A 17249-nucleotide genomic window follows, 5' to 3' on the forward strand; every position below is an offset into this window, starting at 1 on the left:
TCGAACCGTTCCGTTTTTGTCATACCGATTTCATACAGAAACCGTTTTCATAACGTACCGAATTTATATGGTATGGTACGGTTATGGTTGAACGATTTGAAATGTGGTATCGTACCGTACCGTACCGTACCAAATTACCGATACCGTATCGTATTGACGCCCTTAGGGCCTGTTTGGTTACATGAATCTAAGAATTATACCCGTTTGATTGTAAAAATCTCTAGATTCATGAATTCTATAGATTCACCTTTTTACACTAAAAACGTGAATCTGTAAATTTATGGGCAATGGGTGAAATCCAGAGATTTCAAAAAAGCTATACGTTTGCACATTTACAAAAATCATGTTGATTAAATAGTTTTTTAGGATGAATTCACAGATTTCATTCCACAACCAAACACTTAATTTTATAAATTATGACTCCATAGATTTAAAGTCTATAGATTTGAAATCTTTAGATATTTGAAATCTTCAGACTCATGTAATCAAAGAAGCCCTTACTCAATCTATACTCTCGTGTCTTAGTCTCGGCCATCTTTTTATTCCTTACCATAGACTGTTCACCATGCTAAAAAATACATCTTCCCCCGACAGCCGCCACTGTCCCCACCTTTTCCCTGCTATAAAAATCTGCCATTTTTTATTGTTTCATACTCACTGGAAGCAAATGTATTCTAAAAACGACAGCAAAAGCAATTGAAAATGATTTCATTGGCACCAACCATTACTATTTATATTTATCTGAATAAAAATAAAAAACAAAAACCATACCAAAGATTGTCCGACTCTTCGAATTTTAAAAACACAGGAGGCCTGTGCTGGTGCAGGGATTACAGCCTTACAGCTGATCTCTGATTAAAACAGAATGAAAAATAAAAGGAAATCTCGGCAACAGGGAAGGGCTGCACCTGAACCGGAACCGGAACCGGAACCGGAACCGATGCCATAGCGCAATTCAGCGAACACTGCCACGACATCGGAGCGACGCTTGACCGTTACAGTACGTGACGGAGCAGTTTTAGCCGCCTACCTGTCATATTTCGCTTTTCGCCACGTGGATCACCAGCTTCTCCTCCTCCTCCGCCTCGCCGTTCCCACCCTAACGAACTTGTCTCATGTCTTTCTTTTTTCTCTGTTACAGAGCCGTAGAAAGGTTTCTAGGTTTGCTTGTTTTCGTTTTCTCACTTTCGTTCTTTCGTGATGGCGTCGCTGGTTCGGATGCAAAGAATTGTTTTCAATGAACAAATGAGGAATTACAGCCGTGGACAAGGCGAAGAAGCCGCATTGAACAACTGGTGGGATGAAATCAACGACTCCGAAAGATGGCAAGAAAGCATATTTTATACTCTCTGTGGCATCTACGCAGTCATCTCTGTTATCGCCGTTGTAAATTATCTCATTCCTTTCTCCTACATTATTTAATATCTTATTTTCGTTGATTTCTCCTGGTGAGATTGTTTTCTCTCAATAAATAGTGCTGCTTGAGTTTGAGGTACAATCTTGAGAACGTACTTTGGGAGTTAGAACTTGGATTAGTAGATTGGACACATTACAAATTTAGAATGCATCGAAAAGATTGAATCAAGAAATGTAGAACAGGGTGACTATGTCTACTTCGATTCAGAGACCTGCACTCGCGGTCGACTGGGTGATTTTTATTGTATAAAATAAGGAGATCACGGGCATTTGTTTGTAAAACTACCCATAAGCAGTGGATAGCTATATTTTAGTCTCAGTTTGAGTGTCCTCGTCTTGGGTGTTCATAGTAATATAATATGATAAAAGAGGGTTCATCCATCCATTTCTATAGCCAATGGTGTGTAATCTTTCTGATTTTTTTCCCCAACTGCGTTGCCCAATCGATATGACATTACTTTCATATGGTCTTACAAGTTTTTATGATCCAGGTGCAACTCTTCCGTATTCAACTGAGAGTACCAGAATATGGTTGGACAACACAGAAGGTTTTCCATTTGATGAATTTTGTTGTAAATGGATGTAAGGGCTTTTCTTTTCTCAATTAAACGAATTTAAGGAAAGTTTCTTTTATCTTCCTTTGCTAAATTGCATTATTTTGGCAGTGCGAGCTATTGTCTTTGGATTGTATAGAAATTTATTTCTCCTCAACCCACGAGTAAGTTCCCTTATTTCCTATCTGGGATAGCTGGACTTCATCTCTCTTCCTTGCGATCTTCATTCAAAAGTAAAATACTAGCTTTAGACTATTTTACAGTTTTTGGATCTTTCTGAAATACATATGTTTCTTAAGAACAGCCTGACATACAGAGTTATAGCTACATGTACACATGTTTGCATATAGAATTTGTTATGGTGAGGTTACAACAATATTAGAAGCCTCTAGGAGATGCTAGAGTTTGATTCTTCACTCTGATTGGCGACAAAATAAAGCGTATTTGGAATACTGATTTGAGAGGTAAGATGATCCCAGGCAATAATATGCTGGATATGTTTGATGTGGTGGTCTTTTGCTTCACCAAATTCTGGCTCCTTAGAGTACTTTATATAATCCAATGTAGGGATTTGATCTTACTTTGTATAATCAATTTAGGCTCCTTTCTGTTACTTTATCACATCCCTGTCAACTCATACTGATAGTTGAAGTATCCCTAAGTCAATTTCCAGAGATGTATTTTGGATGTTCATGCAAAGACCTGGGAATGCTGGATTTTTTTTTTCCTTTGATAGGTAGGACCCTAGGAGGGCTGAACCCTTCACCTTTTGTATTATGAGGAGTTGGTCTTTGCCAACTTTAGATACTTCTTTTGGGTTTGGAATGCTGGATTATTTACAAGAGTTGTGTAAATCCGATCTCAAACCTATAATATGTGGTGGAGTGTCATTTTTAACCTACAAATGGATACATGGATCCAAAGACATTAAAAGGAATTCTATATTTTGAAATGAGGGAAACTGTTTGCACGGCTTTGTCAGGAATTAACCATGTGTTGAAGCTTGCACTTGAATTTAATCGACCTCCAGTGTATGTGCATGCACCCTACGTAGCCATCTATGCCTACAGTATGCCATCCACTACTATACAATCTTCCACTGTCCTGAATTTCTAAAAGCCCTACTTTTCCATTGGAAAATTCCATTCCTGCTAAAACTTGTGTACCTGCCCACAAAGTCTTGGCTGCATATGATTTTCAGTGTGGTGTATTTAGGGTTGTTTCAGTAAAGCTCCCTCAGTATATCATGTAGGACAACTGTTCTGTTTTATCAAAAGTACATTTTAGAAAAGCATATGATTGTATTCCGTACATTCCATTTTGTCAAATGGAATCTTTAGTACCAAAACATATTGATACTGAGATTACTGATATTTGCAATGCCATTTGACAGCAAAAGAATCATGCCTGTTGATATCCTTGGTAGGACGAAAGCAAATAATTTTGAAGTGGATGGATCTATGTAGATATATCAAGCTTTGGTTACAATTCAGAAATAGTGACTGTTTATGGCTCTCACTTTCAGCATAATATTGTAGTTTTTTCTTTTATCAACAAAACCAGCTTTGCTTACACTTCAGAAACAGTTATTGTTAATGGCTTTCACCTTTCAGCATAATTGTATGGTTTTCTCTTTTATCAACAAAACCAATCTCTTAATTATGAAAAGGAATACTTTATGATCATTTTAAAATAAATAAGCTGTACTTACTGCTATGGGATGCTGGGTGGATTAACCAAACCCTGCAGGCTGCTCTATGCTCTATGTTTACCTGAACATGAACCATCTTTTAAAGTGTTCTGTTAGGATAGGATAATTTTATTGTACATGACTTAAGAAGTGCACAACAAGCTCTAGTCTGCTGATCCAGCTTTCCATAAACTGGCAGAAAAGATGATTTCCTGTGAAAAATGTATGGAATTTATCTCTCATTTTCTGTGCATTGGTTCTGAAGAAGGTTTCTTTTCTCCTATTCTAGGACTTTCTATCATGAACTTGATACCTTACAAGGAGATATTACAAAATATCTTTCTTTTGTAGTGAATATACTATATGACGATTTCCTGTGGTACAGGTTCTTGAAATAATAATTTTGGATCTTCCTGGCCTTCTATTTTTCTCAACATACACATTGCTGGTGTTATTCTGGGCAGAGATATATCACCAGGTACCTTTCTTGTCAGGCCATACTCTCTACTAGAGGATACAATGGTGTTGAAGCTGATCTTGGTTTGGTTGATTTGTGCTACTCTTTACAGGCAAGAAGCCTTCCCTTCAATAAACTTCGGCCAACATATTTGATTATCAATGGAGTAGTGTACCTTATACAGGTAATCAGACTAACAGTATTGACCTTAAATCTGTGCTTTTCTTGGCCACATCTAACCATGCTGAGGGTAGTCCAATGCCAGTTGCCCCTAAGGCCTCCCATTCCCTCATCTAATTGTGTGTACCTCTACCCATTGGTTGGAGCATGGGTTGTGGATATTTATGTGGTGTCAGAACAGATTACGTGCTGCCACTTAGTTACTGTTCTACTGCAGATGTCTCCAGACATGCCTATCTTCTTGGTGCAGGTTCACATAGTTGCTCCCTACCTACACATGAGGGGGAGTTTCTGGGATTATAATCAAACATCGATTATAAGACCTTCCATCCCCTCGTAAATATTTGAGTCTCTCCACCTAATAGTTTGAGCTTTTGAGTTGGATATTTAATTAATATCATGCTACATTGACAGGTATGCCTCTGGATATCTATAAGAATAAGTGGAAATCATGTTGCGATGGAAATTGCCAAATTCTATTTCTCAGGTTCCCTCCCCCCCTTGCAGTCAATATTGATTAATGCATCTTCTTTTTTGGTCTGATAGAGTGATTTAGATGGGTTTAAACATGATGATTGTGATCATACTTTTTATCCTTGCAGCAGTTTGGTAATCCTTTTTTTTTTTTTTTTTTTTTTGGGGTGGGGGTGGTGTGCGCGACTAGCTTGGTTTATGTGATTATCTATATTGTTTTTTCTCCTAAAACAAGACAAGGAATATTTGGAATTTCTGGAATTCTCATCTTGGTAATTCAATTTCTCATTTTTGCAGTTATTTCATTGGTTGCCGCTATTGGGTTCTTGATTTATGGTGGGAGGTAATAGTTGATATTTCTAAAACCCCAACAAATCGCAATGTTCATTTTCATCAATTAAAAGGCATCTTACTGTCGTTGTACCTCTCTTATTCCTCCTATAGACTTCCTAATTCAGTTTCTGTTCCTTTCTAGGTTGTTCATTCTGTTGAGACGGTTCCCAATTGAATCAAGAGGACGCCAAAAAAAGCTGAATGAGGTCTGCATCCGTGGTGTTTACTTTGACCTACATAATTTTTTCTATGAAAACCACCAATTCTGAAAAGCTTCCAGATATATCTTTTGAATATACTGCATATTTGTGGGTGTGGTAGAAGTTACTTATAAAAATAGAATAATCAAATAACCGACATGGCCTAACAATTAGCAATCTGAATACTGTGGACTGTCCTAAGCCAAAGTCGAATGTAGCATATAAAGTGGCATCTTTAACAGAGTATCTAGCATGGTGGTAGATATTGATGTTTGTTCTTATAAATGTCTTGGATTCATGTTACTTGAAATAATCAAATAACCGCCATGGCCTAACAATTAGCAATCTGAATACTATGGACTGTCCTAAGCCAAAGTTGAATGTAGCATATAAAACGGCATCTTTAACGGCGTATCTAGCATGGTGGTAGATATTCATGTATGTTCTTATAAATGTCTTGGATTCATGTTACTTGAAATTATGTGAGAATAAATTTGAAGTCAGTAATGATTTATCACAGTATATGCCGTGGAAGTTGGACTATCCAATCTAACACTCTGAACAGCTTCCAGTGTTGATCTCCTATTGTCCTCATTATTTCTTCTCCCTGTTACATTTTTTTTGTTCTGTCAATGCAGTTTCTCTTTTTTGGGCATTTGGTTTCATGAATGAATTGGGTAAAATATATTGTTGGATGGGTAGCAACTAGACTTCCAAAGTATTTTACTCCCCATGGGAAGCCCATTTGTGATACTCAGGCCTTTCTTTTGCTAGGTTGGGTATGTCACTGGAATATGCTGTGCAGGTTTCTTGATAAGGTGCATTGTGGTAAGTTAGAATTCTTTCTCTTCCAACATACCAAGTTCTGTATCCTTGGACTAAGCATCTGTCTAATTCTATTGAAGGTTACAGTATCTGCCATCAACGACGGCGCAGACCTTGATGTTCTGGACCATCCTATATTGAGTTGTATTTATTACATGGTAATCTGTATTCTCCTCTGGTTTGGTGTTATTCAGAAAAATATTTGCATCAGAATGGGTGATTGAGCAAAACAAATGTTCCTCCTTGTTATGTAGATATGTGTTGCACACTGAAGATGTTTGGACATCCTTTGATGTGGTCCCACCTTACCTTGTTTGCCAAAAAATAATTGATTTGACACAGTAGAAGAAAAAAGGGAAATGTGAACTTGTCAAGTCTTACACAAGAGATTTTCATAACTCATAACCAACAACTCCGTGGTGGGATCTCTCAAGGGTGATTCCTTCTTTTACATGCATATTTGCATTACAAGGAACCTTGGTTTCTTTCATCTTTATGTCATCAGAACAATGACAACAACAACAATGAGCCTTGTACTAACTATATGGGGTTTGCTACATAGATTATTGTCTTTATGTCATTAGCATTTCACATTACTTTCATGTTTTTTCTTCTCTTTAATACTGTTTCATGATTACTTCCATACAATTTTATTATCAGGTAGCAGAGATTATTCCATCATCTCTGGTACTATTCATTCTTCGGAAGCTGCCCCCTAAGCGTGTCTCTAACCAGTATCATCCAATCAAATGAAGAGGTGTACTAATTTTCTGCTGGTCAGATATGTTGATGTCTTGGAACTTTCATTAGCTTCTTGAGCTACTTTTCAGTGTTTGATGTATTTACTGGACTTTCCATTGAATTTTTTCTTTCTTTCCTTCTTTGTCCCCTGTACTGATATGATTCAATTGTATATACATCTTACCCTGAAGTCTACTGGATTATTTCTTCCCCCAACATTTATGGCAGTAAAGCATTGTGACATTTCAACTAGTTTTTGCTGTTCAAAGGCTAATCAGTTCGGGTCATGAAATGCAATTTTGTACCCTCCGAAAGTACACCATGTTTGATCTTGACCTGCAAGATGTATTTTTGATTGGTTAGTGATTTCTGGATCAGATTGTTTTTTATTTATTTATTTTTCTTATTGACTCCAAGATTTGCATAAGTTGTTTTGGACTGATTTTATAAATGCAAGCTCAATGCCTCTTCTGAGCATGACCACAAACATAGGCAGGAAAGATAACTGAATGGTGAATGGTGGTGATATTTACCCCTTTCCTATAATATATTTTGATTCCAATGAACTTCTTGCAACCGAACTCCAAAAACCTTTTTTTTTTTCTTTTTCTTAAAGGACATAATTCATAAAACATAAAATGATTGCCTGCGCATTTGCAACTTAAGGAAGCTTCAAATTGGAAAAAGTTGTTGAAACTTTTGAAGTATTCTTCAACTCTAATCGAACACTTCAACCTTCACAACCTCCTCTGGAAAAGAAGTTCAGAGGAGAAAACAAGAAAAAAAAAAGTATTGTAGTGCAATGTTTTATGTACAACCGTTTGCATCAGTCGGTTTTTTTTTGATTATGGATATGGCATCATTGGATTGGTTTCATGTTTTCATTGTATGATTTACGATTATTTTGTCTGCCTATTATTTAATGCCCCAAAAATCACTTATACACACAATTTTGAAGATTTTTTTGGTTCTATTTTCACTTAATAGAATTTGGGTAAAACTTTTAAGGTTGGTATCAAAACGAGGGTTCTTTAAGAGAAAAACAGAAAGGAACTTTCACCTCTCAGCTTCGTTTTTTTTACTTTTTTGGGCTTTTGAAATTTTGAGTTGTAAAGTATACAAAGGGTGAAACGTAGAACGTACAATAGTTGTTTTTTCTTTTTCAATGTAGTCTGAATAGGTTTTTCTTTTCCCCTTACCGGAAAAGGTTGATAACGCCTAAACTTTTCGGTAAATGGGCAGACATTTTTTCAATATTATAAAGAGCCATTTGATGGTTTTTTTTTTTGGGTGACCTGGTGACAAGAAACACCCAAAAGCAAACAAACATAGTTAGTCGAGCCCAAAAAAGTTCCTTCTGATATCTTACATTTTAGATCCGTTTTGGAGGATTGTTCCTTTTTTTATATTCCTAGGTCGGTTAACTCTGTTGCAGACCACCTAGTAAGGAGGGCTTTGTTGATTTTGACTGTGACTCAATGGCCTTTATCCACTCCTTGGTTGCAGAATTTATGTAACTTTGTATCCTTGGCTCAATCATTTCAATAAATTGAACTTCACTATCAAAAAAAAAAAAAAAACATAGTTAGTCGAGCCATCATATCTGCCTTCAAAAATCTTCCAGATCTTTGATCACCAAGGTGTCTTCCATACGACAACAAACCTCGAGCTCAAATCAGCAGTTTTGTTACTTCATGACTAAAACGGACATGGCCATTGGAGGTAAACATTCTCTGAATTGATTGGACGAGTTGCCCGTGCTTCCCTCTAGCATCAGCACAAGGAGTCAACATTGCTATTTCTTTTGAGAGTTTTTGACATGAGCCCCCTCCATTTTCATGGAAAATAAATTGCACCCCCTCTAAAATAAAAAACCTTGCAAATACCCCCTCCACCGTTAACCCCGTTACTTAGGACTGTAAACTAATTTTAATATGATCATATTACCCTCAAATATGGTAATATTTGAACTTCTTATTTTCAAAGCCATACCACCTCACTCCTCATAGTTATTCACGATTCCTCGTAATCTGTCATCACCACTGCCAATCAACGCCCACAATTACCACTGAGAGGGACATTTGAGGAGAAGCAATGTGTACCTCACTTGCATTTTTTTTCTTCTCCTCAAGATGAGGTTTGTATTAGCACTTTGATCATTAGACTCCTCAAATGTAAGAAGTAGGTTTGTTTTTTGGCTTGGAAATAATTAGTTCAAATGTTACTATATTTGAGGGTAATATGGTCATACTAAAATTATTTAACAATCCTAAGTAAAGGGGTTAACAGTAGAGGGGGTATTTACAAGATTTTTTTATTTTTTTATTTTAGAGGGTTAACAGTCCCCTCCGTGCGCCTTGTTTCCCATGAAAATGGAGGGGACTCATGTAAAAAGCTGTTGAAAATGAAATTCAAACGTTACCATATTTGAGGGTAATATGGTCATATTAAAATTATTTAACAGTCCTACATAATGGGGTTAACAGTGGAGGGAGTATTTGCAATGTTTTGATTTTAGAAAAGGTGCGATTTATTTTCCATGAAAACGAAGGGGGCTCATGTAAAAAACTCTTTCTTTTGACAAGTCTGACTCCATTACTATAGGCTAGGCTCCCAGCCTCCCATGTTCGAGGCAAATTCCTGACAAGGCAAGGATCTCTATTTCCAGCACGTCCCTACACATAATTTTTTTCACAAATCCACCCCTTTAGCAACCATTTCTGTCACGAATCACCTCCGCCCCCAACTCAGTTGGGCGAATTCTCTTCTATTAGAGTTATAACCGAAACAAACCCATGAGATTGATTCATCAGCGCTGAGTGGGAAAAAAACAGAGACAGTTTGACTCAAGCGATGAATTAAAAATTTTAATAACCAAAGCAGATTAGAGACGGATAATCTTTTGTTAGGTTTATGCAATTCATGCTCGTGAACGCCCCCCACAGAAATCTTAATAATACTTGTCACGGCCAATGCATTAGTTGAAAGGAACCTCACTCGAAGTTCTATAATTGCAATAAGTAAAAGATTAGCCAAACACTGATTGAAACAAGTCATCAATACAAATCTAAGCATACAATCATGAATATTTCAAAGCTGTCCAAGCATATGAGCAGAGTATAAACGTTAAGGATGATTAAATAACTATAAGATTAATTGTAAGGACAATAAGTGTGATATGTCACTGCACATATTATGATGAATTGATTAAAGAGTCTTACCTCAATTAGTTTCTTCTTTGATTAAAGATTAAATCTAATAGAATCTAAATAGTACAAAAAGAGAGTTGTTTGAGCTTCCAGAGCTTCCAGAGCATCCTGCAGGACAATTAATCAATCTATATAGCCAGACACCAGAAGGTGCTCTGAAGGGGAAGGGGGGGAAAGAAACCCAATTGCATGGACGCAGGGATAGAATATATACATTTTCAGTGAAAGAAGGAAACAACTTCCTGCATTTATTATAGAATACATCTATTTCATAAGACACTTTCTCTCTTTAGAATATAATTATTTACTATACAACAAGACTACATATATGGTACAAAAGGAAGATTAAGAACAAGGGTGTGAGATGACTTGAGAATGCTTAGTCCAATTCTGCTTTCAGAAATTTAAGGCCGTAGATCAGGCCAGAAGGTGAAAAGAGGGATGGAGAACAATATGCATAGGTGTTGCTCCATCATCAAGCTCACCAGCCACATAAAATGGCATGGGATTGTATTGTCAACTTTCCAGATTCTTGTCCTGTCATGTAGAGAATATTTCACCTTTAGCCTAGCAAAAGATAACGCGAATTTTACAATGTAAATTGATAATAACTGAAATAGGTCTGACATGCCAGATTTTTCTAATAACATTGGAAAAAAGGTTCTCTGAAGAAATCAGATATCCAGATAAGATAAACAATATGCTTGTCAAGGATCACTGGAAATAGTTAATAAGGAAGTTCCAATTGAAAGTAATCATTGGATAATCTATCAGATGATTTGACAGATATGAAATATGGTTTAAAAGATATACCCTCCATGTGTCTAAGAGTTAAGTCTGCTTACCCAGCCTTCGAAAGCTATGTCCAATTTATCAGTTGGTGAGACTGGGGATGTCTCTGCAAATACGATGAACTGCTTCCCAAACCATTTTGTTCACCCACAAACTGGTCTGAGTAACTAGAAGATGAGGGAGACCAAACTGGCACAATGCCCCCATCTCTCTCTCTTCTACTACTGCTTGAAGACTCTGCCGTAGACTCTTCTGCATTTTGCAAGTGCAAAATGTTCAGCTGTGGCAGAATATTATTGTTTTGAATTGTTTGCAAGCCTAGCTGGTTTGGTGCTTCTCTCTGAAGTTCTGGACCCAAATTTATGTTTGTTGGTACTTCTGGTCTGTTATTGTCACTAAAGTGTCTGAGATCCACAGAAGGTTCTTCCTCTTCCACCCTTAGCAGTGAAGAAGTAATGCTAGGAACCATCTGATCTTCATATCGACGGACTGCAAGAGCTGGATGGTTCCTAATTGGTTCATGCTCTTCCTCCATTTGTGTGTCTTCAGGGAAGGCAAACGAAGCTGATTCAGAGGAGTCCCCAAGCCCTTCCTCTGTTCCATTCTCAAATTCTGCTCTAGAAGCTGCTTCGCGCTGCCACATCTCTGAAAGAGCCTCCTGCAACCTGGCTTTTGCTGCATCAATTCCTATGATGGGAAGAGGGTAGTTTGACCCTAATTCAACCCCAGCAGCTTGGAGTACTGGCTCCGGTGCATCCCATGGGTGGTGAATCCATTCAGTAGGCATCCTAGCAAGTTCAGGAAGCCACCGCCGTACATATTCTCCATTAGGGTCAAATTTGTAACCTTCAGTCTGTCATGACCAATAATTAAAACAAAGATTAAGAAACAAATTTTCAGAAACTAGCAAAATTACGGCAACTCAATATGGGATATCTTCTGAAAAGAACAAACAGGCTAAGTGAAGCCACATTTGAGGAAGAGTTCGTGATTCTGACAAGATTAATGTCTTTTTCTACTTGAGAAACCAATCAAATTGCATTTTTTGGGAGTTGAGAGAAAATAATGGCCCAGGAAAGAGTTTGTTAATTTAATGTTTTATAATCCAAGCTTTCCGTGGTCGACCATCTTGTGAATGGTTTCATGCCTACACATCCATTCCTTGAGTATAAGTGCTCTCCTCCACCAACATAATATCAGAAGCACATAGCTGATACATGCCAATTGTCAATGACAAACATACACACAGAAAGGCAATATATAGATGCACAGCTATCATAAACATTTGGTTCAGGAACATGCATGGTGAATGCTTCAGCCAACAGTCTTACCATTTCTTGGGAGCAGAGCAAAATAAATACAGGATCAATGATAAAGAACTAGAAGAGAACTAAAATTTTGAGAGCTAAGCAAAATTCAAAATAAGGAATAGATAAAAGGAGAAAGTTTAACTCATGGCAAGAATGTTTGAGCAGTAACCCAATCAAATGGGTGAACATTACCTGAAGAGTTGGGTTCAATCAGTAGGTGAGTGATGTCTACAGGATAAATGTCAGATCCGCTAGGCAGATTGGCGTCCAACACATATTTACCATTAAAAATCATTATACATGAAAGCTATGTCCAATTTATCAGTCTCCAGCAAGGCCTCATATCTTTTCTTTTCCCTATCCCACGGTTGGGTGGGAGAAGAAGTTGATATTTTGCAGATGATATTCATTTATCATTCTATTTCTTTTGTTCGGTTGACATACGATTACCACAAAGATAAGTAGCTGTTAAATAAACTGAAGTAGCCCACTAAATACCCCCATGGAGAGGGGTCCCAGAACCTCAAGCCATTAGGTGGATATGGCCCAACGGTGTACTAAGACAGTTCCATGGTCCCCCTCATGTATAAATTTGGCATACACATAGACATACACTTCATGGAGGATATCAAGCAGACTTGTCTCCAATACCTTGTCAAATAGAATAGGATAAACACATGAAATAACACTCGTGGCTGTGACCCAAAACCTCAAGGTATCAGGTGGAGAGGGGCCTATAGTGCATTAAGAAATACCCAAGGTCCTAAATAACTGATGTGGTACTTAACTCCCAACATTTCAGCAGAAACAGAAAACATACATTTTATGGAGTTCACGAATTACAGATATGTTTGTGCTCATACACCTATATTCGAGAACTAGTGATACCTGTGGATTATCTATGCGGTCAAGTTCACGACCATCTGGAAGAGTGCCAGATATATATTGCCAACCTAGAGCATCACTTTCCAAATCAGCGTCCAATAGGGTATCCCAGAAATATTTCATTCCCCATCTCCATGGCAGCTGCAGAACCTTCACAAAGAAACTGGACACCACAACCCGTATCCGGTCATGTAACCAACCAGTGGCCCAAAGTTCTCTCATCCCAGCATCAACCAAAGGATAACCAGTTCGACCTTGCCTCCATGCCTTGAAATAACCCTCATTAATAATCCAGGGAAAGAACTTCAGATGCCCAAGGAGAGGTCTTTCATGACTGTAAGGATGGTTGAAGCTAATGTATCTTGAATACTCCCTAAGACCAATTGACTTGAGGAACAAGTTAACACTCTCTTCACCTTCTGTGTTTCCCTCATTGGCCCACAGCACCTGCTTCATTCGGACTAGATGGAAGACTTTTCGCACACTTACCTCCCCAAAATGCAAGTGGGGTGACAGAAGCGAGGTTGTAGCACCGTCAGCCTTTTTGCGGTTCACAGAGTATTCAATTAAAGGTCCATTAATGAAGGCTGTAAGAGCTTTACCAGCACTACTCCAGCCTGGTGACCATGCACGTGAAAGAAGTGCATTGCTTCCCTTCTCTGATTCATCTTCGAATACCAATGTATCAGAAGGACACCTTGATATATCACCTGAAATTTGTTTTTTTTTTTTTTTGGGGGGGGGGGGGGACATTTGTTGAATGTAAATAGCATCCATAAAACAGTGGCCGCAGAAAGCAATTGTGGCAAAAATAAAGTAATTTAAATAAATTACATCCAACAGTATTCATGACCTGGATTCTACACAACATAATAAACATAGGAAGTAAATTACACACCGTATATGAAATCCATTATGTGTTAAATAATTCCAAACAGGAAAAATCATTTATAATATATGGTGGTTAAGGCCTTTTTTATTCCACTAAGATGACCAGTTCAAATTAGAGAAAAAGCCAATGAAAAAAAAAAAAAAAAAAAAAGTAAAAGACAACATAATTTATGATATTGGAGACAACAGATAGAGTCCTTGTTAAGTGGGAAGAGGAAACATGCAGGGATTAAGAGTCTCATCAAGATCCATATGATTCCAAGACAAGGAGGAGCAGCAATTCACCTTTATTGGTCAGTAAAGAGAAGGGTGGTACTTATTGAAAAATGTAAAGGCTTCTGCCATACGGGGCCTTCTTGCTACTTTGACTGATGATGGATTTTGGGCCACAATTCTCAAAGGATCTTAGGAAAAGTTGCCTTCTCTCTGTATATGTTCACCCCTTGGGACCAGATGTCCATATTGCCTGCCTATGCTCTTATTTTCTTTGGTTGTTTTACTTTTTTTGGATTCTGGGTCTAAGGGTATCATGCAACAACTAAATATTTCCCATGAAATTCCTCTTGAAAACTTTGTCTTCTATTGTTGGTAAATTGAAGCAATGCATATTTTGTATACTTCATAGCTAATGTCAATACAGGTGTTGAAAGCTATAAAGGCAGGTTTGAAAGTTTTTACAGTTAGTAAGGAACTCGATGTGGTGGTAAGTGAAGCTAACTTTAACTCTCAAGTAGCAGAAGATTCTCATCAAAGAGTACATAATAACTCAATTGTCACTGTATGGAAGAATATGGACGAAAATGGCAGAATGCGCGATGGATTTATCCTTTATAAAGCAACCAAACAATTAACCTCTCTAGACTGCATCTAGATGATAGGTAGGAACATAAACTGAAACATCTAGAGCTATAAAAACAGTTATTAAATTATTCCAAGGTCATGCCCCAGTGCATGAAGCATCTGACCACAAGCTATAAAGAATTAAATTGTTAACACCACATAGAAATATTCCTCCTAGGATAGCTACTAATAAAAGTTCTTTTATAGCCATTCTGGTGCACTCAGTACACTCGACAGATGGAAACACAAGACTTGAACATAAACAAGAAGAAACTAAAAATTTTGGTTGAAATTGTCTGCTTGAAATTTTCCCAAAAGATAACCATAGGCTCTATAAATTAGAGCAACAAGGCCATTATGCTCTTTACTGGTGGTATTGGAGTTATCAAAGCAGTGATAAAGTTCACAACTAAGAAATCCTCTCAAAGCAGATTTCATGCATATTACTACAAATAAACAGGAATGTTTTCCAACAGTATAAGTAACCTTTGATACTTCATGATGATTGTTCATTTTAGAATTTGATCCATCTTGCCCATTCCCTAAAATATGGGACTATGTGGCACAGATCAATTATCTACATTCCCAGAATACAGATAGTATATATCTAAAATAAATTACACTGTCACTGCATTAACCTAATCTAGTCTAGAGATTCTTAAGGAGCTAGAAAAATAGATACATGAGTACATAAAGCAAGAGTATTAAAAAGAAAGAAAGACTTGACATAAGTTAGACCTGATGTTATTTTCTTTGGTGGAAGTAGTGGAGCCGCTGGATCATAAGGCATGCTGAGGCACCTGTTCCAGAAGGCTGAGAAAGTTGTGAAGGAGCGCCCATGTGCATCATTAATTTCCCATGGTTCATAGAGCAAATCAGCATTAAAAGAATGCACAACTATGCCTTGAGCAGTAAGGAGCTCCTTTGCCCTGTGGTCCCTCACAAGTGATATAGGATCTGCACAAGTTACTTAGAAATAAGAACAGGCAAACAAAAAATAGGATCTGTAAGTCACTCATCCCGTCCAGAACCAGTGCTTTATTCTTCATCTTGTTTTTTGGGAGCTACATGATAAAAGATCAAGCTGTGCAGTCAAAACAGGAACAGAGGAAATATAAAATCTTGAAATTAGAAATAGTCACAGAGCTTTACTTTTGGAAACCAAACAAGGAAAACCCTATAGTGTCTTTGATAAAGACGGAAGGACATAAAATAGCTTTTTTTTTTTTTTAAAGTAAACAAAATAACACTTTCTAACAAACGTTCATATGGATTGAGGGCAATGAAAATCTACAAAAATCTAAAAATTACAAATCCCAGTACCAAATCTCAGAAGGAAATCGAAAAAAGAAAAACATAAATCAGAAGGACATACAGTTTACAAGAGGAGAAATACCCAAAGGCCCCGGAAATAGATAAACAGAAGAGAAGGGAAGCAACTGACCATACAAGTGGTTGAAGAAGAGATGAGTGGCACCGGTAGATTTCACAACTTCAACGAGGGAGGAGACACTATCATTTGAAATTCTAGTGATAAGAGAAGTACCCAGATTCCTCAGAGAGGCATCAAGGTGAGCCAAGCTGTGCTTGAGCCACCATCTTGAGACCCGGCCAGGGTAGTAAGGACCCTCTTCCTCCGGTGCCCATATGAAGACTGCTATCACAGCTCCTGCCCTCACACCAGCAGCAAGAGCAGGGTTGTCTTCAACCCTTAGATCCCTCCTGAACCAAACTATGCTGCAACCACCACCACCTCCTGACATTCCCCCCAACAACCCAATCCACCCCCGAAACACGGCACAATCTCTGTATGAGAGACAGATTATCTCTTCAGATGAAAAAAAAATAATGAAAAATGAAGACAAGTTACATCACATCGTTGAATCATAAAACAAGAGCTAAGAGAGGGTGTCCATGAAGATTGGTATTTCTCATACAGCCTTATCCTCTACTTTTATTCTCCTTTTCTCCATGTTCTATCAACATTGCCCACTTCAACTATCCGGGAAGTTCTTCTTTTCTTACCCAAATTTACTTTTATCTTTTTCCATTTTTAATGTATTTTTTTTTTCTTTCCAAACTCTCCATGGACTCTGAAACCTGAAGACCATAGGTGAGTATAAGCAAGTGAAAAGTCCCTTTCTCATTTGAGACTTGAAAGGGATGAAATTGTAACTGAAGGGGGTGATACCGTGATAGTCAATTGGGAAAGGAGAGCCATACAAAGTTATTGCGCAACTTGCAACCACAACTTTCAATTTTTGGTGTTTTTCTCTTTCTTATCCTACAAGACAGCTACTAATCCAATCCCATCTCAGAAGGCTATCTCATTCTCATCTTCTGTGTCGGATTGGTACCATGAGATATAAATGATAAATACAGATTTAGGTTTTGTATGAGTTGTTCATTGATGCCTATATGCCTGGATATCTAACCCCACCACCCGAACCCA

At 37.6% G+C, this 17249-nt stretch overlaps 2 protein-coding genes across 3 annotated transcripts; one reads left to right on the forward strand and one right to left on the reverse strand.

Moving 5' to 3' along the window:
- The first annotated feature begins 1200 nt into the window (after positions 1–1200).
- LOC149026744 (tobamovirus multiplication protein 1-like) lies at positions 1201–6895 on the forward strand. The gene is made up of 11 exons (XM_089145724.1): positions 1201–1386; positions 1908–1998; positions 2082–2134; positions 4046–4138; positions 4230–4301; positions 4712–4784; positions 5069–5114; positions 5247–5310; positions 6079–6132; positions 6210–6287; positions 6790–6895. The coding sequence occupies exons 1-11, from the start codon at positions 1201–1203 to the stop codon at positions 6880–6882; spliced, it is 903 nt and encodes a 300-aa protein (XP_089001850.1). The 3' UTR covers positions 6883–6895.
- Positions 6896–9806: 2911 nt separating this feature from the next.
- On the reverse strand, positions 9807–16944 carry CRY1 (cryptochrome 1). 2 transcript variants are annotated; one of them, XM_089155853.1, is made up of 5 exons: positions 16242–16944; positions 15536–15754; positions 13070–13776; positions 10925–11724; positions 9807–10646 (listed from the first exon to the last, which is right to left on the reverse strand). In XM_089155853.1, the coding sequence occupies exons 1-4, from the start codon at positions 16558–16560 to the stop codon at positions 10939–10941; spliced, it is 2031 nt and encodes a 676-aa protein (XP_089011979.1). In that variant the 5' UTR covers positions 16561–16944; the 3' UTR covers positions 9807–10646; positions 10925–10938. The 2 variants fall into 2 exon arrangements, with proteins under 2 accessions (XP_089011979.1, XP_089011972.1); XM_089155846.1 differs by having other exon boundaries at positions 9810–10616; positions 16242–16943.
- Positions 16945–17249: the final 305 nt, after the last annotated feature.

Source organism: Hakea prostrata, chromosome 1, assembly GCF_041222555.1.
Source record: "Hakea prostrata isolate BN-2017 chromosome 1, UWA_Hpros_2, whole genome shotgun sequence".
In the NCBI taxonomy this organism is placed as follows: domain Eukaryota; kingdom Viridiplantae; phylum Streptophyta; class Magnoliopsida; order Proteales; family Proteaceae; genus Hakea; species Hakea prostrata.